The following is a 25,246-nucleotide window of genomic DNA, read 5'->3' on the forward strand; positions in this document are numbered from 1 at the left end:
GGAGCTCTCAATCTAATCAAGGAAACAACAAATAAACCCACATATACAAACAAGCTATCCACAGGATAAATAGGAAATGATTAAAAAAGGGAGGGCACTAGAATTAAAACAGGGTGAGAAAAACTTCCTGGAGAACAGAGGTGTCAGACTCATATAGAAATAGGGCCACCAAGTCATACATAAAGATTCTTGTGAGCTGCATAGTGGTTTAGTTTTTAAATGTAATATTATCTATCTTTTATTCCATTTTTATGTTGTTAATATTTCCCAATTACGTTTTAATCTGCCACACTTGGGAGTTTTGTGGGCTGTTTGACAGCTTTGTATTGAAGATGGGATTTTAGCCAAGTCTTAAAGGAAGCCAGGGTAGTTTGTAGGTGGAGATGGGGAAGGATAGCATTCTAGGTATGGGGCAGGGGAGGGGGATATAGTGTAATAATATTATTTTATGTGTTTAAAAACAGCCAAGATGGCAGAGGAGCAGGAAAAAGTACAGCAATTACATCCCCCGTCCCTACCAAAAAAACCCAAACAAACCTCCTCCAAACAAATAGAGAAAACATACCAGACTGAATCCTGATTGGGAAATCCAAGGAAAAAAATCATAGTGAATCATTTTCTTCAGCTCAGGTTGGCACAGACAGAGATGTCTGAGGACACTAGGGACAGGGTCTGGTCAGGAGTGCACCACTCAGAGTGCTCCAGCTAAGAGAGAGGCCATGTACCCTGGCAGGAAGAGCTTCCAAATCCAGCAGAAAGAGGCTGAAACATGTGCACAGAGCAGAAACAGATGCCAACTGGTAGTTCTGTTGCTCACTGCCCAGTTTCTGAGTTACAGATCCAGGGTAAAATGAGGAGGCAAACTTGCTTAGGGGGGTATTCCAGGCTGAGGAACTGTTGTCAACTTCCTTCTAAAGGAAGATATATAGCTTAGAGGAGAGTGGAGTCCAGGAAGGGGAGTTTTCTTCTGGGGAGTCACAGGAATGGTGAGTGGAGCTATAGTGAGGCTATAGATTGCCACCCCTTTCTAATAGCAATTCTAACACTGATTTGATTACTGCTTACTGTTCCTAGCACAAGAGCAAGAGATGGAAAAGAGGCAGGGGGTACAAAAGTCAGAGAGGAATGAGTTCAGATGAGAACAGCAGCTATGTGGCTTGCACCACAGGAGCAGAATAAGGTTTTAGCTCTAGCCTCTAGCCCATTCTGAAGCCTGCAGAGGAATAAATAAGGCAGGGATCCCAGACCAAAGAGGAGTCTGCAGTTCTGTTACTCTGAACCTTTTCAGTAGACTGAAATCTAGTGGCTGAATCTAGCAGCAATCTACTGAAATAGGCCTGTTGCTCACACCCAAACCCAGGCCTGGTGGGTCCACCATCATGGTCTAACTTTGCCATAAAAGGGCACATAAAAGCTTCCTCCTGGCTCTGATTGCCTATTCCTATCAATGTCTGTTTGTGCCCCTGTCCAAGATCATTTCTGGGATTTGCTATGAAGTCTCTTCCTATCCTGGTCTCTGTGCTATGGGTCAGGGCTGGGGAAGCTGTGGCCTTGAGGCCACATGTGGCCTTCTAGGTCCTTGGGTATGGCCTTCTGACTGAGTCCAAGTTCTACAGAACAAATCCTTTAATTAAGGGGATTTGTTCTGTGAAGTTTGGATCCAGCCAAAGGGCTGCACTTGAGGACCTAGAGGGTCACATGTGGCCTTGAGGCTGCAAGTTCCCTACTCCTGCTTATGGGTACTTGTACATATGTAGGTAGAACGGCTAGGTGGTGCAGTGGATAGAGTGTAAGCCCTGAAGTCAGGAAGACTCATCCTCCTGAGTTCAAATCTAGCCTCAGACACTTATTACCTGTGTGACCTTGAGCAAGTCACTTAACCTTGTTTGCCTCAGTTTCCTTATCTGTCAAATGAGCTGGACAAGGAAATGGCAAACCATTCCAGTTATCTTTACCAAGAAAACCACAAATGGGGTCATGAAAAGTTGGACATGATTAAAATGACACCACCACCACAACAACATCAATAGGCACATAGGGATGTCTTCAAGGATCATGCCTCTGAAATTAGGCAATTAACCATGTGAGCTGAAAAGAAAGCAGCCAAGCACAGAGAGGCCAGCACCACTTGTTTGCCTGGTCCTCTCTGATGTTTCTGTTTTGGCCTTGGACTGTACCTTGGTTCCTGAACCCTATCTTCAAGATTCTCTGCCTAACCCTACAAATTTCAGTGTTGACTATAGCTTGAAGCTGTAATAGATCCTCTTTTATCCATTGTGTCCCCAGACAGAAATCTGATAGATAAGGAAAGCTGGCTGTATAGTTGGGCTGAATTGTGTACATAGTGGGGTATTTTGACATGACAGGTTCTAGGGGATCTCTGATTCCCCACAAACTCTCAAAGACCATCTTTTCTACTGAAACCACATGGCTTGGCGGAAAGAGGTAAGAAGTCACTGAATCTGAGGTTGAGTCCCAGCTCTGCCTCAGCAGGAACTGTTTAATTGTTTTGTTTTTGTATCCTTAGCACCTAGCATAGTGTCTGGCACATAGTAGATGCTCAATAAATGCTTGTTCATTTCTTGATTCAAATGAGGGAGTTCACATCTCATTTAGCCATCCACCAGGAAACCAGAGCCTAGTGCTACACCATCAAATTCGATCAACTGAGATATTTGTGAAGTACTTAGCACAATGCCTAGCACATAGTATGTCCTTAATAGATGTTCACTTCCCTCCTTCCCTTCCTTCTCTCCCTCTCTTTCTTCCTCCCTTCTTTCTTCCCTTCCCTCCCTCCTTCCTTCCTTCCTTCCTTCCTTCCTTCCTTCCTTCCTTCCTTCCTGCCTTCCTGCCTTCCCACCTTCCTTCCTTCTTTCCTTCCTTCCTTCTTTCCTTCCTTCCTTCCTTCCTTCCTTCCTTCCTTCCTTCCTTCCTTCCTTCCTTCCTGCCTTCCTTCCCACCTTCCTTCCTTCCTTCCTTTCTTTCTTTCTTCCTTCCTTCCTTCCTTTCCTCCTTCCTTCCATCTCTCTCTATTCCCTCACTTTTGTGCTCCTTGCTTCTCTTCCACCTCTTGTTCTTGTGCTAGGAACAGTGAGTGGTAATTAAATCAGTGTTAGAATTGCTATTGGAAAGGAGTGGAAATCTATAGCCTCACTATTGCTCCAGTCACCATTCCTGGGACTCCCCCCAAAACTCCCCTTCTTGGCTTCCACTCTCCTTTATGTGCTATATCTTCTTTTAGAATGTAAATGCCTTGAGGACAAGAATGTAAACTCTGTCTTCCTTTTGTTTTTGTATAGTGCATATCATAGCAGATATTGAATAAGTGCTTTTCATTCATTCTAAGGCTCCCTATAGTTTTGGTATTCCATGAAAACATCCTTTTACTGATCAGTATGGAAATGTGTGCAATAATAATAACAATTTACATAATACTTTACAGTTTATATTGCACAAATCAATTATACACACAATCTATCATAGACACATGGGTATAACATATGAATGCATGCACATAAGCATTTACCTTCCTTTCTCCCCTCTGCCGCAAGCCCCTTTCTCTGGTAAAGTAAATATGGGATTTGCCATTCAGATAGGCACCCCAGAGCCAACCATAGCTAATGCCACACTCACCCTGGAATTTCTGAATCCCCATCTGTGGAAGCTGGAGGCTAGCCTCCATTGTGTCATGTTTCACTTGGCTGCAGAAACAAGTTTGGCTCTGTCGAGAAATGCCACACCTTTATGTTTCTGACTTTTTCCACAATGTTCTTAGTAGATTAGGTTTAGGGTCCAATTTTTTCCCTTTCTTTTATAAATGACACACTTTAGCCTCCAATCTTCAATTCCCTTTCTTTTTCTTCCTTTTCAATCAGTCTGTTCCCAAGATGTTATGTATTATCCAGGGTCTGGTGGCCCTAGAATTTCGCTAGGATCCTGTCTCAAGAAAACCTCACAGTAAAATGATAGTGTTTGAGGATATAATGTAAACACCGTGAAAGTTTACATTTTTTCCTTATCCCTAGCATTTAGAATCATAGTGCCTAGCATATAGCAGGAGCTTAATAAAAGCTTGTTTTGATTGGTTCATTTCTCCAGGAACTCCGTATTTACAAAGAGACCTCACTTTATGCAATGGACGTGGTCCTTTCAGAAGATGTTGTGGGTAGATCACATTTTGGCAAAATGAACCCTGTTATTCCCGTTGATTTCCATCCTCATTTCACTCATGCTTCAATTTTCCCTTCTGACTCATTTTTTATAGGCAAAGACTCCTCTAACACTTTCCATTTCAGTTTTTCTGATCCTGTCAAGCAGTCAGTCATCTGAAAATGAAAGATTAAAAATATAGGAGAATTCTGCTACTTAAAGGAATCTTTTGGGAATAGGAAAATTTCTCTCATGTTAACTTTTATGATTAGGATTTTTTCTAAGTTGGGTTTTCTTAAAGCAAGGCACACCCATAAACATATATGTATATATATATATGTATATACATATACACACACATACATATATATATATATACATATATATATATACATATATATATTAATCTTTTGCCTCTACCCTCATATAAATAGTGGCAGGGAGAGTAGGCCTGGAAGCTTTGGTCTGATTCTAATTCCATTAGCTTTTCTGCTTTCTTCATTAAGTCTACAAGGCAACTCTGACTCATCAACCAATCCTATGCAGCCATCTAGAGGATTCATTTCCTTCCTGCAGCTACTCCAGATTCCTGCAGAAAGGAGGGCCTGTTTACTGCAGGTTTAGAGGATCATGGGATTTATGGACCTTAGAGAATATCCAGTCTAACCTTCCCATTTTCTAGATGATAAACTGCCATCCAATACCACAGGAGCTCCCCCCGCCCCCTAACTTTGAAACAACATGAAATGCTCAGGGACAGGAGAAAGAGAGAATAGAGGGAAGGGATGTGGAAGACTGCTCTGTTCCTGACCTTACTTTCTGTAGTCATTAGCTATCAAATACCCATCCATTTGATGTGATTGTGACCTGCATAGGCTGGGGGGGGGGCAGGAGGGAATGAATGGATATGATGTCACTATTCTCTTCTCAATGATGCCATTGACAGGGCAGGGCAGAGAACACAGTCTTAAGCATGGGACAGAAAGCTTGTTGTTCTGGGAAAATTGAGGCTTTGTTAAACCTATTTTGGAGAGACTATTTTCCTCCATTTTGAACTCAGAGGTTGGTTTCATTCATATACTCAGAGCTATCTTTAGTGTTTAGAAAGTCAGAACAATTAAGCTGGACTAAATATTTTCTTGAGGTGGGTAAAGAGCAAGCTGGGAAGAAGGATTTGGACATATTTAGTCCTTTCAGAAGCAGCATCTTCCTGGAAGTGGCCATCTTCCCCTCTGAGAAGTCATCAAGTTGTAGGAATCATTTCCCACTGGACAGCCTTGACTGGTACTGTCTTCTCTTCTCCTCCACTTGCAAAGTTCAATCCTTCATTGCCAGACTGTCTAAACAGTAGTTTACATTCACTGCCTCCACTTTTCTACCATCCATGCTCTCTAATAAGAAGCATTGTGGTATAGTAGAAAACGTGCTGGGCTTGGAGCCAAAAGAGTTTTAGGGTCAAATTCCACCTCTGGTTGTTGTTGTTCAGTTGTTTCAGTTGTGTTGGTTGTGTCTGACTCTTTGTGATCCCATTTGGGGTTTTCTTGGCAAAGATACTAGAGTGGCTTGCCATTTCTTTCTCTAGCATTTATTTGACAGATGAGGAAACTGAGGTAAACAGTTAGGTGACTTGCCCAGGGTCACAGAGCTAGTAAGTGTCTGAGGCCAGATTTGCACTTAGGTCTTCCTGACTCCAGGCTTGCCTGGCACTCTATCCACTGTGGCACCTAGCTACCTCTTCCACCTCTTATACTTAGTTTTGTGATCCGGGGCAAGTCATTTAACTTTCTAAGTCAGGAAGATCTGAGTTCAGATATGATCCGGGGCAAGTAACTTAACTCCATTTGCCTCTGTTTCCTCATCTGTAAAAGGAAATGGCAAACCACTCCAGTATCATTGCCAAGAAAACCCCAAATAGGGTCATGAAGAGCCAGATATGACTGAAAAATGGCTGAACAACCTTTTAAAGAGAAAGTAGGGTTGGGCTTTCATATATTGGACCTCCCATATTCCTTCAAATTTGTTTAAAAGAGATACCAAAAGAATGGAAGGTTAAGAAAGCTGAGCAGGTTTTGAACCCTTGGTAGTTTGTTGGAAAGACAGACTCTAAACTGATGCTGATATTAAGCAGGGAATCAAAAAATATTGTTAACCCTAAGTCTGAGTCAGGCACCTACCTCAAAGAGATATTGTTAGGATCAAATGAGATAACCTATGTAAAGTGCTTTGTAAACCTTAATGCACAGAAATGGTAGTGACTGTGTAAGCTACTATTCTAACACAGATCCTTGACCTTAATGAAAAAAGGAAGTTGAGGTTAAAAAAAGACAAACCTGTGGGTACAAGTTAGCTGGGACTCTTCTTTGTTTCAAATAGTTTGTTTCTGGGAGTAAGGATGCTTTTTTTCTTCAGTGAAAGAGCCTTTTTTTAAAAAAAAAGTCAAACACCCTGAGAATAGCCACCCAGACCCTTCTTAAGAGATAAAAACCACTGAGCCCTTTTCTCCTTAGCCTATTTACTAGGTGAGCAAGACCCCTGCATTTCCAAAAAGGCTGTACTTGAAAACCCTTGGGCCTTCATATAAGAGGGAGATGGAGGAATCTGCTTTTCTTCTCACAGGGAGGAGATAGCTTCCTTAGCAGACTCCACGGCCTTCCACAAAGTCTTCTGTTTGTGAGCAACATTCTGTTGATTTTTACCAACTGGAAATAATGCGCTATTTTCTAAATAAAATCCATGGCCCTTCAAAAGAGATGGGCCTAGTAATCCACAAAGGGAAAACTAAATAAATGAAGAGTACATATTACCCAGATAATTAGATGAATTTGGATGGGCAACCTACTGAGTTAGCCCATCTGTGCATATATCCCAGAAAGCCATTGCAGATGGACCACGAACTGGGCCTAGAATTGAATAGGAAAGTAAGCAGATAACACCACATTTGTAAAGTTGTATAGCACTTGTGACCATTCTGAGCTGCTCCTTGCCACACAAACTCATTGCTTAAACAATTGTATTCTTCCAGTGATTCAATAGGGCTGTAAATCTTAAAGTGCCGCAATCTCAGAAGAATCAACATTTCAGGTGACCTGAAAGGCAGTGAAAAGACTCACGGAAGGTATAAATCAGCTGTAGCATAACAAGTTGGCTTCTTCTGTGTCCTTAGGACTAAGGCTTTTTTGATCTTAGACAATTTCTCATACCATTCTTCTCTGGGGCAACTGTGAGACCCAGTGGTCCCACTTTTGCAACCACATCCATTGGATTCCTGTGAGCAGAATTGCTGCATCTGATTTTGGGCAGCAGATTCGGTAGTAACATTAAAATTATTCTCATAGCAATCTGTGTGCACACAGTTGAAAAGACTGATACATAATATTTTTTTTCTCATGGTATACAACTATCATTTGCAGAACCTGGCACTGATAGCAACTCCGCCTCTAAGGCTCATTTTCAGAAACTTTACAGTTGCTACACTTTTCTTTTGTCAATATTTTATATCTATAGTTGTTCAACAAAACTGCATATAACCATTATCACAACTTATAGACGTCCCACCCCTTTTACTACCTATTAGTTTATTCACTTATTGACAGTAGAATTTAAAAATGGATATTTTTTGTTGTTCAGTAATTTTTCAATCATGTCCAACTCTTTGTGACCCCATTTAGGGTTTTCTTAGCAAGTGGTTTGCCATTTCCTTCTCCAGCTCATTTTACAGATGAAGAAACTGAGGCAAGAGGATTAAATAACTTGCCCAGGGTCCATGAAGTTAGTAAATGTCTGAGGCCAGATATGAACTTGAGAAGATGAGTCTTCCTGACTCCAGGCCCAGAGCTCTGTCAACTGTGCCATCTAGCTGCCCAGAAATGCATACTAGAGGCCATCTAATCCAATCCCCCTTGTTCTGCAGAGGAGCAAACTGAAACTCAGAGAGTTGAAGTAATAATATGAATCCAGGCTTTCAGCAACCATTTCACAGAACCACAGAACCTCAGAGATGGAAAGGACTCCAGAGACCATCTAGTGCATCTGCAGCTGAACAGGAATCTCCTCTCAGAGCTGATGCAGTAGATAGAATGTTGGGCTTGGAATCAGGAAGAACTAAGTTAAAATCCAGTCTCAGGTACTTTCTAGCTGTGTGACCCTGGGCAAATCACTGAAGCTCTGTTTTGATTTGATTCCTCAGCTCCAAAATGAGGATATATTAATATTACCTACCTTCCAGGCTTGTGGTGAAGCTCAGAAAAAGTAATATTTGTAAAAGTGCTTAACACACAGCCTGGCACATAATACCGCCTATATAAATGCTTATTCCTTCCCTTCTTTTCTCCTTCTTCTCTCTGCAACATGTCAGAGTCATTTAGAGTCTGTTAAGAGTCTTGCCATAGAAAACTATCCATTTTCTGTCAGGAATTCTTTATTATTATTATTTTAACATATTCTTCTCTTGAACTTGCCCAGTTGATTTGCCCAGACCTTTGGGGCTGGGCTAAACAAATCTTGTCCAATTGTCATGTTACATACCCTCAAACACTTAAAGAAAGTTCTCTTGTTTCCCCTAAACCTTTTCCTCCTCAGGCTAAACATTCCTAGTTCTTTCAAATGACCCTCATGCAGCATGTTCCCTTTGTGTTCTATCTGTCGTTCCCTGGATGTGCTCTAGTTTGTCAATGTCTTGCTGAAAATGCGATGCCTTGGAACTAAGCCTAAAACTTTGATGTGGCTTGACCAGGGTACAGAGTTGTCTCCCATGTTCTGGGCACTGTGTTTTCTCAACATATCTCAAATCATATTCGTCATCTTCCCCACCTTCCTCCTCCAAAGCCAGATCTTCATTCTGATTTTCCAAGTAAAATGGAGTTGGACTAAATGATGCCTAATCCCTTCTGTATCTGAAATCCTATGATCCTATTGCTGCCACTCAGTCAGTAAACTAGCATCTATTAAGCACCTCCTATGTGCCAGGCACTGTGCTGTGTGCTAGGATTACAAAGAAAGGCAAAAAGACAGTCCCTGTTCTCAAGGAGTCCTCAGTCTTGGATGGGGTGGGGTGATGATAACATGTAAACAGCAATTTGCAAATAGGATGTATGTAGAATAAGTCAGGGATAATCTTACTGGGAAGGTATCTAGAAGATAAGGACGGGAAAGGTGTCTTGCAGAAGGTGTGACTTTTGCTAAAATTGACTGGAAGTCAGGGAAGGCAGAAAGTGGTGATGAAGAGGGAGAGAGCTCCAAGCGTGGGAAACAGCCAGAACAAATGCCCTGAGTCAGGAAATGGAGTGACTTAAGGTATGCAAAGCCCTGAGTTAGGTGGCAAGGGAGGTACAAAGTTTAGATTAGCTTTTATTATAGTGGAAAGGTCAATGGATTTTTTGGGAGGTAGTAAAATCAAAGGACCTGGGTTCAAATGCTGGCCTTGCTACTTATGACCTGTGTGACTTTGGGCAAGTCACTAACCCTGCTTGTGTTTCAATTCCTCATCACCATATTATGATGATTATGATTATTAGACTATATGCCTCCCAACATCACTCTCAGCTTGAAATTTACGATCCCGAGCTCCCTCCCCACTCTAGGCCTCTGTCTCACATCTATAACCCAAAGGGGTTTGACTAGAATGATCTCAGTCCCTAGATCTATGAATCTACTGGACCCTTACAGTAACTTCTATTGTTATAGTCCCAGTGGACTAAGGAGTTGTTTTTGATTAGGTAAAAGAGGCCATTTTTTTGTCTAATTTCTTACCTAGCCTTAATCACTGAATGGGTGTTGCCTCAGTCAAAGTGAGAACTTGGAAAGACCTTAGCTTAAAAAGGCCAAGGTCCCCAACTGAATCTGGAGCCATCTCCAGTCCTCCTGATCTACATCTTGCCACTGGATCCAGATGGCTCCAGAGGAGAAAGTGAGGCTAGTGACTTTGCACAGCCCTCCCTCAATTAAATCCAATTCACTTGCATGTCATGGCACCACCTTCCTGATGTCATGGTCCTACCTAGTCTGTGATAATGAAGGCCGCAATGCAGTAAGAACTCTACTATTAAAAAAAAAAGGAAGAAACTTTCATCTGAATGATGTGTGCCTGGTCAGGTATGAATGAATAAAGAACTTATATTTCTAAGGGTCACTGGATACTTCTCCTTTTAAACTCATAGCCAGATCCAAAAGGCAGCACTACTACAAGTGCCTAGGTCCCTATAGGGAAGATGGAGGTGGGCAAACTGGGAGAAAGACTAGGACATGGTGAGGTGAGTTTGAAAGAAGGAGGTGCAGGCTACACCACTCATTGGCCAGCTTGCCTACATCACTAACCGGACAGTAGGGGATGCATGGACGTTCCCCACCTAGGTGGAATTCGGAAGGAAAAGGGGCCTCTTTTATTCTGTCTCTGGTTCCCAGGTCTTCCGATTCGCCCCCTACCCCAGGTGTGTGCCCTTCCCCACTCTCCTCCCCAGTCATCACGAACACCTAAGCCTGGACACCGCGGCGCCTCCCTCCCCCACTCCTCCGTTCCCTCCCCCCCCCCCCCCCCCCCCCCCCCCCCCCGGCCCCAACCCGCACTCTATCCATTCCCCTCCCCTCGCCCAGTGCGGCGGCGCGCTCTCCGCACGCAGTTATGCCGGGGGACGGGCGGGGGCGCGCGCTCGGAGCTCCTGGGCCAGGGGTCGGCGGCGCGCTGCCAAAGGGCAGCGGGGGAGGGAGGGCCGGGTGAGTTGCAAGCCGACTCGGCCGCCGCCTGAACTCGGAAGTGCAGAAAGAGAGAGAGGGTGGTTGTGCACGTCTCTGCCGCCGCCCGGGACAGCCCGGAGGTTGGTAGCTGGTGACCGTGGGGGCTCCTTAAGGTGTTTTGGTTTTGCCATTTTAAAAAATTGCTCCTTTTTACTTTGTAGCATAAAGATCTCCACGAGCTAACCTCCAATTCCTAACCTTACATCTTCGAACGGTCCCGAGGGCTGGGGGAAGAAAGCGCCGAGGACTTGGGGAGCATCCCTCCCCAAACCCAGAGCCTGGGTCCCTACCAAGCCTTGGGGGGTGCGTGGGTGGGGAGGCCCGGGCAAGAAGGAAGAAAAGTAGGGGCCAGGCTAGAGCGGCGCCAGGGATGAAGGGAGTGGGAGGGGCCCTGCCACCAGTGCACGCTCTGCAACTACGGGAATGAATGTCGCGAAAGCCAGCGGGTGGGGGGCATTCCCAGCAGGCCCCATCCAGCGCGTTCTCGCCGCGCGCGCGCACACACACCTCCCACCAGCCTTGATTCTCCTCTTTATCTTCCCAACTTCTTGTCCCCGCCCTGGGGACTTTGTGAATTACTGGTCAGTCCCGGTGCTTCCCGGGAAAATTCAGGCAACCTCCTTGTCTCTTCTCGCCTCGAGCTTCCTTCTGCCCTTTCCTCAATGCTCATCCCAGGTCGCAACTTCAAAGGGAGCCCAGAAAGGGAAACTCCTTTGTCTTCTCCTGGGATTCATTGTATCCAATCTAGTCTAACTCTGACCAGGCACAGTAGTATCCTTATGCTGCAGAAGGTGACTGTAGCAAATTTGTTTCTTTTTTCCCCGCCCCCCCCCGAAAGTTTGAGTAAAGCCCGTTACCAGTTATCCAGGCAGCAAATTAATGTGGAAAGAGCGGTATCTCTGGAGTTCCAAGAGCTGGATTCAAATCCTTCCTCCAGTGCTTGGGCAAGTCACTTAATTTCCCCCAGGTGCCTCAGCTTCCTCGTCTGTAAAAAGAGAGGATTAGAATAGTTGGTTTCTAAGGTTCTTTTCAGATCTACGGCAAGGATGTTTAAAACAACAACAAAAACCTGTCAGTCCAGGAGCCTCAGAAATGGTGGAGAGGAAATATATTTTCCGGGTTCTTCCTCTCTCCCCTCTCTGTGTCGTCGCTTGCACAGGGCAGGAATTCACCCTCTTTGGCCTCTATCTTTCTCTTGCCCTGTTTCTCACCTTCTTCCTCCTCTTTTTCCCTCCTTACTTCTTTTCTGTCCCCTAGCTTGTTTGGATTTTTAAGAATTAAATTGGGCCAATGGGAGAGGATTACTTTGGGAAATGAGTTTAGTGGACAGGTGTTGCTGGGTGGGGGAGTTTTTATTTCCTACCTTGGGTTGCTTAGCTGTGCCGGAGAAAAAGAAATCTCTTTAAGGGGTTAACACTTTAGGGCGATGGTGATAGTGGTGGTAATCACAGAACTGTAGGGTTGGAAGGAAGCCAGAGGCCCTAGTCCTCTAATTCACTTACAGCCTCTTGGGGCTACACATCCTATCTCTGGACAGCTGTAGGCAGCGTTGGATATTGAAGATTGGGGGGGAAGGTGTTCAGTCCTTTCAGTCCTGTTGGACTCTTCTTCACCTCATTTGGGATTTTCTTGGCAAAGATACTGAAGGGGTTTGCCATTTCCTTCTCCAGCTCATTTTACAAATTAGGAAACTGAGTCAAATGGAGTTAAGTGACTTGCCCAGGGTCACACAGCTAGTAAGTATCTGAGGTCAGATTTAAATTTAGGAAAATGAGTCTTTCTGACTCCAGGCCTCGAATTCCAGCCACTGGTAGACCTTGCCTAAAGACTCCTGTGGTTTTTAAATTATTTTTCACTCTGCCCCTCACCACTAGAAGGTGTGATACTCATACTCTTTTCTCTGTGTTTCTTCTGTTTGCTACTTAGATTTCAGTTTGTTGACATGTCCAATTCAATTCCATTCATCAAGAATTTTGTGTTAAGTGCCTATCTTATGTCTGGCACTATGTCACACTGGAGATACAAAAGCAAAAATGAAACAGTTCCAGGCTTCAGGTGGATTATTATGTTCTATTTTGGGAAAACAGCACAGATAAGTAAATACAAAGTAATTTGGGGGTGTGGAGTACACTAACAACTGAGGCAATCAGGAAAGGACTTCTGGACGATGTGACATTTGAGTTTAACCTTGAAAAGAGCTAGAAATTCCAACGGGTGGGATGAAGAGGGAGAGCATTCCAGGTAGGCAAGAGATGAAATGTAATGTAGGATGCTTTTTTGGAGGGAACTGATATACTCTCCAGGAGAAAAGTGACACCGTGCAGCACAGCCAGCATAGGATGCTATTCCAGGGTCCAATCTGATGAAAAAGCAGCACAAAGGCCTGAATCTCCGAATAATAAGCATAAGGACAAACAGGGCTTATGTAAAGTTATCCTGTTTTCCATGAGAGCAGGTCCAGCATTATTCATTCATTCAGTCTTTCCTGGATGATATGTATACATAACTAGAAACAACTCACAGATAAGTTGTATTTTGTTGACAGAAATTCAGTTTAATAATATGCAATTAAAAGGACTCGTTCAAATACCACTAATCTAGAAATTGTCAAAATTAAGATAGGCTATAGTAAAAAAAATTTCCTATGTGAATTTTCTTTATTGTTTTACTTATATTTTAATATTTTCTATATACATGTGAAAATAATTTTTCCACTTATTTTTTTAAATTTGAGTTCCAAATTCTCTCCTTCTGTCCCTCCCCACCCCCTTATTGAGAAGGCAAGTGATTTGATATAGGTTATACATGTACAGTCATACGAAACAGATTTCTATATTAATCATGTGAAAGAAAACCTCGATTAAAAAAAACTACAAGAAAAATAAATCAAAAAAAGTATGCTTCCAACTGCATTCAGACTTCATCAGTTCTGTCTCTTTAGGTGGCTAATATTTTTCATTGTAAGTACTTCAGAATTATCTTAGATCATTGTATTGCTGAGAAGAGTTCAGTGTCACCAGAATCTATTGTCAAACTAAGGGCTTGCTAAATTAAGGATTTATTCAGCTTGTCTTCAATTATTGGAACTAATGACAAATGAATTATTTTACATTTGGTACCATTTATTCAAAGTGGATAGAGTGCTAGGCCTGAAGTCAAGGAGATTCCTGTTACTGAGTTAAAATCTGGCTTCAGACTTTTACTGCCTGTATGATCTTGCGCAAGTCACTTAATCCTATTTGCCTGAGTTTCCTCATCTATAAAATGAACTGGAGAAGGAAATGGCAAACCACTCCAGTACTTTTGCCAAGATGAGGTCGTGAAGAGTCAGACACTACTAAACAACAAAACAAAACAAAATGTAACATAAATCAATTGTGAATTGTGATAATCTTATTGGTGTTCCCGAATAGGGAGGGTAGTATGTATGTGTAGTGGGAAGAACACTGGCCCTTGGATATATCATTTAATTTCTGAGCTTCGGTTACTTCATCTGTAAGATGGGAATGCTATGTTGCTTTATCTACTTCCCTGGGTTACACTGAGGAAAATGCTATGAGAGTTGTAAAGTGTTTTATAAAACATAATGATAATCATGATATTTTAAAAGATCTGTGATTTCATTAGTGGGAGTACTCACTCTATCATTAGTGTGAGTACTGACTGTAAACCCTTCATACTTTTTAGTACAGTGACATAGTATAGGTAGAAACTCAGCCACATATTGACTTAGAAAACCACAAATTCACATTATCTGTGTTGTATTGCATTTTTATTTATTTTGTTAAACATTTCCCAATTACATTTTAATCTAGTTTAGCCTGCTTGTGGCTAGTGCCAAGCAATTTCATCATCTCCAAATCTAGCATCCTGTTCTCGGGCCTATATTTGAGGCTTTCTGGGTTGGTAGGATATGCCAAATTTTGTGCTTTGCTCTGAGAAACCAGTGTCCCATCCACACTGGGTTGAGGCATCTGATTAGGACTGTAGTGGGGGAAATAATTACAAGATGAATATGGCCCACTTTATAAGCATCTTACAGTTTACAAAGCACTTTCCTCCTCACTGTAACCCAGAGAGGTGGGCTAGTAAAAATCTGAGCTGATACTTACTAGTGACTGTGCGTTTCATAGAATCACAGAATCTTAGCGTCAGAAGGGACCTCAGCAGCTCCCTTGTCCATCTCATACCCGAAGCAGGAATTCCCTCCGTGACTTCTCCACAAATAATCATTCAGCTTTTGCTCAAACATTTGAAGTGAGGTCTAGTGACTTGCCCAGGGTCACACAACCAATATGTGTTGAAGTCTAGAGGCTAGATTTGAACCCAGGTCTTTCTGACTGCAAGGTGTTATCAACCACACCATTATCTACAATTTTCTGATTTAGCCTGGCGCCTTCTCTGTATTTTTATCCACAAATATCATTCTGAAATAGGAAGGTTTTACTGTATCATCAGAGGGGGCCTGTATTTCCTCCTACCAAAGACAATAGGTCAGATAAAGAAACTAAAATATGATGAATTGGAAAACCTCTAATATGTGTGATGGCGCCTTAGTCTTTTGAAACATGGACCCTATTCCTCTTGGAGGACAGGATAATTTTACATAAACCCTTTGTGTCTATGCTTATTCAGAGAATCAGGCCTCTGTGCTGCTTGTCATCAGGTTGCAACCTGAAATAGTACCCATCCATGCAGTCTCTGTTGGGATGTTGGTCCCATGTCCTCATTTTCTTTGGAAACATCTTACAGTGTTATCACCTCTGCATTTTTTAATCTCGAGGGACATGTGTACCTTTTACCTTTATTGCTTTGCTTTGGTCTTCAAATTCCTAATCTCTTCCTAAATTGAGAGCACTTTTGCTTTCTCTTGGCTCTTATCTCTGTTTAACTGCTGACAATTCTTTTCCTTTGCAGCCAGATAGCAAATGTAGCTAGGGCCTAGCTGCTAGTCCTCTGCCTTGCTTGTACCTTAAATACTTTCTATTGCATAGTTAATTTTCTTGGTGTGTGGTTTTGATTTTTTTTGGCTGTGTGTTTTGATTAAATTGAATTGATTTAAAAATTAATTTTCTTCTAGGAGGGCACTCCTAAGCTGTGATTTTTTAAAAAATTAAATTTTTATGGTTTCTTTGGCTTTCATGTTTAAGCAGTTACATTGGATTGTTAAACTTTTTTTTCTGAAAAAAATATTTAAAGCCAGCAAACACTATGTGGTACAGGTGTGTTTTGTTTTCAGGAAACCTGCTCTAGGAAAATTTTAACTTAAAGAACAGAGAATATGTGTGTTTTTAGAATGGAGATGGTTTGAGATGAGAAGGTTTTTCAAATTGCAAAAGAATTTAGTTTAACCGACCCTACCTTAAACACTTTTGTTATATAAGGAGAATCCCAAGTCTGAGTGCATTTTGAAGTATTAATAACTTAGACTTCTGGGATACCCAGTACTTGATGGTACCAGAAGTACTTAAAGCTAAAATTTAAGGTATCATTGTCCAGTAAATGGAAATTAGGAATGAAAATAAAATGCCTCTGAAATGAGAATTGAATAGGATCTAATAAACATTAGGTTTATATACTTTTCAGAATGGTGGCATAGATTGAGTGAATCAGTTAGTCCATCAATAAACATTTATTAAGTACCTTCTAAATCTCTGCTGTGGTAACATGAACTACAGTTGCTGTAATAGATAGAAATTGGGAGTGTTATTTTTGCTCTGTATAGACTTCCTGTAGTATGGTGGAAGGAGCCCTCAATTAGGAACCCAGAGAACTTGGGTTCTGGTCCTAGCTTTGCTATTGATTAGTTTTGTGCTATTGAACATGCCGCTTCTCACTCTATCTGTGCCTCAGTTCCCTCATCTCCAAATAGGGATGACATTAAGAAGGGATAGAATTGATAACAATCTTACTCTTAATCCCATGAGACAATGCATGTGGATTTTCTTTGGGTAGCCTAAGGCACAGTACTGATGTAAGTTGTTATGGCCTTCTATGTAGCGAGAACTCTATAGGCTCCAAATTCTATCATTGGGAAACTGTGGTTGTGAACATATTGACTACACAAGAGTGGTTCATTCTGCTACCTTCTAGTGTTGTATTGATCCAAAAGGAGAAGGGAACTACTTGAGGAAGAAGGAGAAAATGATTCAGTTTTTTTCTTTTGTCTTTTTACTTTCCTCCTTTCTTCTTCCCCCCGCCTCTCTCCCTCTCTCTCCCTCTCCCTCTCTCCCTCTCTCTCCCTCTCCCTCTCTCCCTCTCTCCCTTTCCCTCTCTCCCTCTCTCTCTCTTTCCCCCTCTCCCCCTCCCTCCCTCTCTCCCTCTCTCCCTCTCCCCCTCTTTCCCTCCCTCCCTTCCCCGCTCTCCTTCCCTTCCTCTCTCTTACTCTTTCCCTTCCTTCCACATCTCCCTTTCTTCCCTTCCTCCCTTAGGCCTCAGAGAATTTCTTCTGATTTGAAGGCGTTGACCTATGTGATTTAAGGGCCCTTTCAGCTCTAAATCTATGATCCTTAGATAATAACTCTGGGTAAACTACAATACTGAACTCTCAATTTCTTTCACTTTTTAAAATATCTTTATTTTTATTGCTATCTTTAGTTATTACCATTACCTTCGTTTCTGAACGTATCCATCCACTCTCTAGTGAGCCACTCCTTGTAACAGAGATAAAAAGAAATGAAACATGCTATGCACTTCGTGACAGAGAGGCAATAGATTTAGTATGCAGAATGAAACATCTTTATTTTTGGGAATTTGTTTTGCTTGACTATGCCTATTGTTATAAGGAATTTATTTTTTTTTCTCTTCATTTCCAATGAGGTAGGAGGTGAGACGGAGAAAAAATAGATTTCTGTTTATTAAAAACATTTAAAAGTGGAGGAGGGGGGGTGCTATAGATGGTGAATGTTGCATTGTACTTTCAGAAGAGGTCACTGTGTTACTAGTTTTGCTGAATTATTTTGCTTTGTTATGAAACCTCTCAGGGAGTGGGCATAGTCTGTGAATATGATGTACAAACAAAACATTTCAAGAAAACTAAAAAAAAAAGGACATAGTAGAAAAATAAAAAAAGAAAGAAAGAGAAAAAAGCAGTTTAGCAAAAAGAACCAACATATCAATAATCACAGTATATGAGCTGGTGCAAACACATAGACCCCGACATGTGTAAAGAAAAGAGAGAGGTGCATTTTCTTCTCCACAGCTAAGCTTAGTCGTTAACATTACATAGGCTTTTTGTTTGTTTTCATTTTGTTTTGCCCCCATTTACATTGGTGTACTCATTGTGCATATTCCTTTTCTGGTTCTGCTTACCTCTGTCTGTTAGTTCCTTTAAGGCTATCCATCTCATATGCAATTTCAAGGACACAAACTACACAAAGGGTCACAAAAATGCTTCAGAACTTCCAAGTGATGACATATTTTAAAAAGTAGTGTTTTATTAAAAATGTACAGAGCTGGAGGTGATTGTTAAAAATGATAGGGCAATGGGAAAGTATCAGTTAAAATAATCAGAATTGAGGAGACAGACACCTGATACATTTTTAATGGTGACTTGATAAAAATGCAAGTTCAAGTTGCTTCAGCATTTCCTATCCAGCAGAATAAACCTAAAAGAGAGGCTGAATCAGATTTTCTCAGCTCAAACCTATAGATTGGTTACACTGGGGTAAGAATTTGGGTTTGTAAGAATCCTCTCCTAAAAATGCAAAGATTTGTGGAGGTGGGAGTGGTTTAACAATCAATTATTCATCATTGTGGATGAGTTTAATAAGATAGCTCTCTACCACTTAGCCAATCTACTGATAAAAATGTAGAACAGAGCAGGACCAAGGACAGAGCCCTAGGGCACCTTAATAGATACCTCCCTCCAGGTTCAATTAAATATAATAATAAGAATAATTTATTAATGGTACTACTAAATAAAAGACACCTTTAGTGCAAATAAAATTACAAAATGGTAGGTCTGAGGTAATCACAGATTGATATCTGCAACTTATGTGGGTGGTAAGGGATTAACAATCATTCAAACTGTAGCTTGAATAAGTTCACTCAGCATCCTGCCAGTTAACCAGTTCCAAACCCACTTAATTTTATTATCATCCAGATCATATTTCTCCATTTTCTTTATAAAGATATAATGAAAGAACCAATCAAATGCCTTGTTGAAACCCAGATATCCTGAATATGTACTCATGCCAGCTAATTGTGTTCCCCTTTTCTCTTTTCTAAGTGCTAAGAAATCATTCTTTTGATAATCTATGTTGGAATTTCATGATGAAGTCAAGCACGTAAGACCTTAAACTTTGAATTACCTACTTTCCCCTATAATAAAACTGAGATGGTGTTTCCCTGTCTCAAGTTCTGTAGCAGATATAATCCAGAGATTTGATAGTGAAGGAAGAGATTTAAGCTGTTGGTTTGTTTGATCTCTTCTGATTAGATAATTCACTTATCAGCATCACTTTGTTGTATACTGTTGTTCAATAAATGTGATTCAATTGACAATATCCTTTCCCTGAGATCCCCTTCAGTATGTCTCATAAAATTTTCCCTCCCATTTGTTTTTTCAATTTTAGGGACATCTTATGGATTTCTCCAGGATCCTGAAATAAGTAGCAATGCTACCCAGATGGGAACTGTTTCTCTACCTGCTCATTTCTCTAGGTTTCCACTTTTATTCTTTCTATGAAGTCTACAAAGTCTCTAGAGGTAAGGCCTTATGCTTTCTTACCTTCTCTGAAGGTGGAATAGAGGATGTCAGTTGGTGCCTGTATACACACACACACACGCATGCATGTATGTATATATATATATACACAATACATATATGTATGTATATAATACACATATATGTCACACACATATGTACGTATATATTTTATTGTTCTTTTATTTTTAGTCATATCAGTCGTTTCTAACTCTTTGTGACACCATTGGGGGTTTTCTTGACAAAGATACTGGAGTGCTGAGGAAACTGAGGTCAACAGGGTTCAGTGACTTGCCCAGGATCACACAGTTAATAAGTGTCTGAGGCTAGATTTGAACTCAGGAAAATGAGTCTTCCTGATTCCAGGCCCAGTGCTTTATCCACTGTGCCACCTAGCTGCCAAGTGTGGTATACCCACAATATGTAATATAACATTTATATAGCACACACGTATGTGTGTTATATATTTCTGCCATGGTCCTTGGTAGCATTTTGAATGAAAGAAGTTTTACTGTTAACACCTCTAGTAACCTTCAAGATATTGCCTGCTCCATGAATGTTCTCTTCTGTCTCAAGGCAGAAGTGATCTCCTTCTCCTAGTACTTCATAGGCTTTGTTTGTACCTCTCTATGTGCTTCCTGGTCTTCCAGTTTTGCATTATAGTTACTCATATGTTCCCTTTCTAACTAGGTTGTAAGCTTCTTGAAGGGAAAGACCATGTCTAATTTCATTTTATATCTCTAGAGCCTGGCAAGTGCCTTTTCACCTAGTAGATACTTAATAGATGCTTATTTAATAATTAAATGAATAAAGAGAAGAGTTCATGCAAATTTCCAAGCATTTAACCAATTTCTTCTCAAAATGTGGTCTGTGTGTGTCCTTTATAGAAGTCTATAGTTTGCCATCTTGTAATGTTAATGTTTTGTTTCTATTAATATATAATATACACGATATTTTATTTAGTATATCTTTTTTTAGACATGTGCCAGGCTCAAAGACACATGACTAAATTTTATTCGTTTTTTGCCATTCTTTTTTTAAAATTTATTTATTTAACATATTTAGTTTTCAGCATTGATTTTCACAATAGTTTGAATTACAAATTTTCTCCCCATTTCTACCCTCCCCCCCACTCCAAGATGGCATGTATTCTGGTTGCCCTGTTCCCCAGTCAGCCCTCCCCTCTATCACCCCTCTCCCCTCTCATCCCCTTTTCCCTTCCTTTCTTGTAGGGCAAGATAAATTTCTACACCCCATTGCCTGTGTATCTTATTTTCTAGTTGCATGCAAAAACTTTTTTTTTGTTGTTTTTGAACATCTGTTTTTAAAATTTTGAGTTCCAAATTCTCTCCCCTCTTCCCTTCCCACCCACCCTCCCTAAGAAGTCAAGCAATTCAACCTAGGCCACATGTGTATCATTATGTATAACCCTTCCACAATACTCATGTTGTGAAAGACTAACTATATTTTGCTCCTTCCCAACCCATCCCGCTTTATTGAATTTTCTCCCTTGACCCTGTCCCCTTTCCAAAGTGTTTGTTTTTGATTACCTCCCCCCCCATCTGCCCTCCCCTCCATCATCCCCCCCCTTTTATTTTTTTTTATCTTCCTCACTCTTCTTTCCTGTGGGGTAAGATACCCAATTGAGTATGCATGGTATTCCCTCCTCAGGCCAAATCTGATAAGAGCAAGGTTCACTCATTCCCCCATCACCTGCCCTCTCCCCTCCTCCCACAGAACTGCTTCCTCTTGCCACCTTTATGTGAGATAATCCACCCCATTCTATCTCTCCCTATCTCCCTCTCTCAGTATGTAGCTTTCTCATCCCTTAATTTGATTTTATTTCTTTTAGATATCTTCCCTTCATCTTCAACTCACCCTGTGTCTGCTCTCTCTCTTTTATATATGTGTATATATATATGTATATATACATATACATATATATACACACACATAGATATATACATATATACACATTCACCTATATATACATAAACATACACACACACACACACATGCATATTCCCTTCAGCTACCCTAATACTGACGTCTCATGTATCATACACATCATCTTTCCATGTAGGAATGTAAACAAAACAGTTCAACTTTAGTAAGTCCCTTGCAATTTCTGTTTCTTGATTACCTTTTCATGCTTCTCTTGATTCTTGTGTTTGAAAGTCAAATTTTCTATTCAGTTCTGGTCTTTTCACTGAGAAAGCTTGAAAGTCCTCTATTTTATTGAAAATCCATATTTTGCCTTGGAGCATGATACTCAGTTTTGCTGGGTAGGTGATTCTAGGTTTTAATCCTAGCTCCATTGACCTCTGGAATATCATATTCCAAGCCCTTCGATCTCTTAATGTAGAAGCCGCCAGATCTTGGGTTATTCTGATTGGGTTTCCACAATACTCAAATTGTTTCTTTCTGGCTGGTTGCAGTATTTTCTCCTTGATCTGGGAGTTCTGGAATTTGGCAACAATATTCCTTGGAGATTTCTTTTTGGGATCTATTTGAGGAGGCGATCGATGGATTCTTTCAATTTCTATTTTGCCCTGAGGCTCTAGAATATCAGGGCAGTTCTCCTTGATAATTTCTTGAAAGATGATATCTAGGCTCTTTTTTTGATCATGGCTTTCAGGTAGTCCAATAATTTTTAAATTATCTCTCCTGGATCTATTTTCCCGGTCAGTGGTTTTTCCAATGAGATATTTCACATTGTCTTCCATTTTTTCATTCCTTTGGTTCTGTTTTATAATATCTTGATTTCTCATAAAGTCACTAGCTTCCACTTGTTCCAATCTAATTTTTAAAGTAGTATTTTCTTCAGTGGTCTTTTGGACCTCCTTTTCCATTTGGTTAATTCTGCCTTTCAAGGCATTCTTCTCCTCATTGGCTTTTTGGAGCTCTTTTGCTATTTGAGTTAATCTATTTTTTAAGGTTTTGTTTTCTTCAGTGTATTTTTCAGTAATTTTTTGGGTCTCCTTTAGCAAGTCATTGACTTGTTTTTCATGGTTTTCTCGCATCCTTCTCATTTCTCTTCCCAATTTTTCCTCTACTTCTCTACTTGCTTTTCCAACTCCTTTTTGAGCTTTTCCATGGCCTGGGACCAGTTCATGTTTTTCTTGGAGGCTTTTGTTGTAGGCTCTATGACTTTGTTGTCTTCTTTAGGCTGTATGTTTTGGTCTTCTTTGTCACCAAAGAAAGAATCCAAAGTCTGGGACTGAATCTGGGTGTGCTTTCGCTGCCTGGCCATCTTCCCAACCAACTAACTTGACCCTTGAGTTTTTCAGTGGGGTATGACTGCTTGTAGACTAACGAGTTCTATGTTCCACGTTTGGGGGGGAGGTGCCAGCTCTGTCACGCCAGCACTTCTCCTTTCCCAAGAACCCCCAGCCCGGGCTGGGCTTAGATCTTCAACAGACTGTGCACTCCTGCTCTGATCTGCCACTTAATTCCTCCCACCAGGTGGGCCTGGGGCCAGAAGCAGCAGCAACTGTAGCTGCCCCACCTCCGCTGCCCCCGGGGCTGGAAGCCGAACCGCGAACTCCTTCCACTCCCACAGCTTTTCCCACTAACCTTCTCAGCAGTCTTTGGTGTTTGTGGGTTGAGAAGACCGGCAACTGCCGCAGCTCACCGACACAGGGCACCAGGGCCCACTCCGCCCGGCTCCTGGTTTCTTTGGTCCACGCCGCTCAGGCTGGGCTCTGCTCCACTCTGTTCCCAGCTCCCAGCTCCCAGCTCCGTGTGGGACAGACCTCACCCAGAGACCATCCAGGCTGTCCTGGGCTGGAGCCCTGCTTCCCTCCGCTGTTCTGTGGCTTCCGCTGGTCTAGAATTGGTTCAGAGCCATTTTCTATAGGTTTTTGGAGGGACTCGGCAGGAAGCTCAAGCTGGTTCCTGCTTTCCAGCCGCCATCTTGGCTCCGCCCCCCCCCCCCCTTTTAGTATATCTTTTATGACTGAATTTCTTATATATGCTATCTCATTTATATTCACAACAACTCTGCAAGGTAGGTGCTATTATTGTCCCCATTACATAGTTGACGAAATTGAGCCCGAGAGGTTAAGTGACTTGTCTAGGGTCATACAGCTAGTGTTTGTGGGAGATTTTGAACTCAAGTCTTCCTGACTTCAAGTCCAGTACTCTATCCATTATACTATCCCAGCTTTGTATTTTTGTTTCTGGCATGACAATTGACACTTCCTTTTTGTAAGTGTTTAAAGGTAACCTTTGTTTTTGCCAGTCTGCCTTGATTCTCTCCTCCAGCACCCCCCCCAACCCCCCACCCTCCAGTTTTTTAGGGAGGCTGCTTTGTTGAGCAATTCTGCCCAGGGGTTTGAAGGTAGCATATTTGCTTGTAGTGCATTGTGACTTCCTTTTAGTACCTGGTATGAAGAGGAGAAATGATCTGAATAGAAGATCATCCTCACTGAAAAAGGAACAATGTGAACAGCAAGGAGGGAGGGTAATTGCAGTACATTTAAAACAAGTTGGGAAAATAAATGGAAAGTAAATGTAATTTATGTTTCTGATTTGAAGTAATGGACAGTCTCCTCCCCTTCCCTCAAGATGAAAAGTGTTAGACATGAATATACTCCATAGAGCTATTTCCCATACTCTTTCCTATCACACAGACCAAGCTGAATTGAACAGATTAGATAAGTAGTTAGATTGTATCTAGTGCTGCACTTTGTGTCTTGTCCTTTCCTGACAATATAGATTTGTGGCAGTTATTGTTAGATAAAAGAAAGAAGTGATTTTAATGTAAAATGACAGTGATATATGGGTGGCAGACTTAGAACACTGTATGCCGTACTTGCTTGTAGACATGGCTGGACATTTAACTTACTGCCTAGGGGATACTCTCACAGTCATGTTGAAACGTCCAGAGTAAGCAGCTTCCTCTACCTCTGTCTGAATCCCTCAAAATAGAAGCCTCCCTTGAAATAAAGAAGTACAATTAAACAAAATAAGCCAAAACATTTGCCCTGTTTGACAACGTATGTTCCATTTAGCACTGATGGTCCACCACTTTTGTCCTGAGAAGGAAGGTATGTTTCACAATGAGGCCACAGAAGTCATGGCTTATCACTGCATTGATCAAAGTCCTGATGTCTGTCAGTGCTGTTTCCTATTACATTATTGTGTAAATTGTTCTCTTGATTTTGTTTACTCTGCATCAATTTATACACATCTTCCCAAGTATCTTTGAATTCTTCATGGTCATCATTTTTTATGTTGCAATAATGTTCTGCTACACACACACACACACACACATTTTGTTCAACTACTCCTAAAATGATGGTGGGGGGTCACTAGGTTATCAAGAGCTTTGAATGCCAGACAGAGAATTTTTGTATCTGATTCTGGAGGTGACAGGGAGGCTCTGGAGTTTCTTGAGCATGGAGGTGACATGGTTGGACCACTGCTTTATGGAGGATTGTCTTGAAGATGGATACCACTAAATCTTCTTTTCACCAGGCTAACACAATTCTGATTCCCTCTACTATTTTATTCAACTATCAATTATTTATTATTTTCTCTCACCTCCTTTCGACTGGACAAAATAGAACAAAACCTTCATAACAAATATGCATAGTCAAGGAAAACAAATTCCTGCATTTGGCCAATCTCTTTTTGTAGTCATATATTTCTTCAGTG

General features: G+C 41.3%; 1 protein-coding gene across 1 annotated transcript in view; it reads left to right on the plus strand.

Moving 5' to 3' along the window:
* The first annotated feature begins 10,913 nt into the window (after window positions 1-10,913).
* The window catches only part of HHAT (hedgehog acyltransferase), a 551,233-nt gene continuing 536,900 nt past the window's right edge, over window positions 10,914-25,246 (plus strand). Inside the window, exons 1-2 of the mRNA XM_036756444.1 lie at window positions 10,914-10,958; window positions 19,455-19,587. Of these exons, the coding sequence (XP_036612339.1) occupies window positions 19,497-19,587 (91 nt within the window). The 5' untranslated portion in view covers window positions 10,914-10,958; window positions 19,455-19,496. The remainder of the gene's footprint in view (window positions 10,959-19,454; window positions 19,588-25,246) is intronic.

This window comes from Trichosurus vulpecula, chromosome 4, assembly GCF_011100635.1.
Source record: "Trichosurus vulpecula isolate mTriVul1 chromosome 4, mTriVul1.pri, whole genome shotgun sequence".
Classification (NCBI taxonomy): domain Eukaryota; kingdom Metazoa; phylum Chordata; class Mammalia; order Diprotodontia; family Phalangeridae; genus Trichosurus; species Trichosurus vulpecula.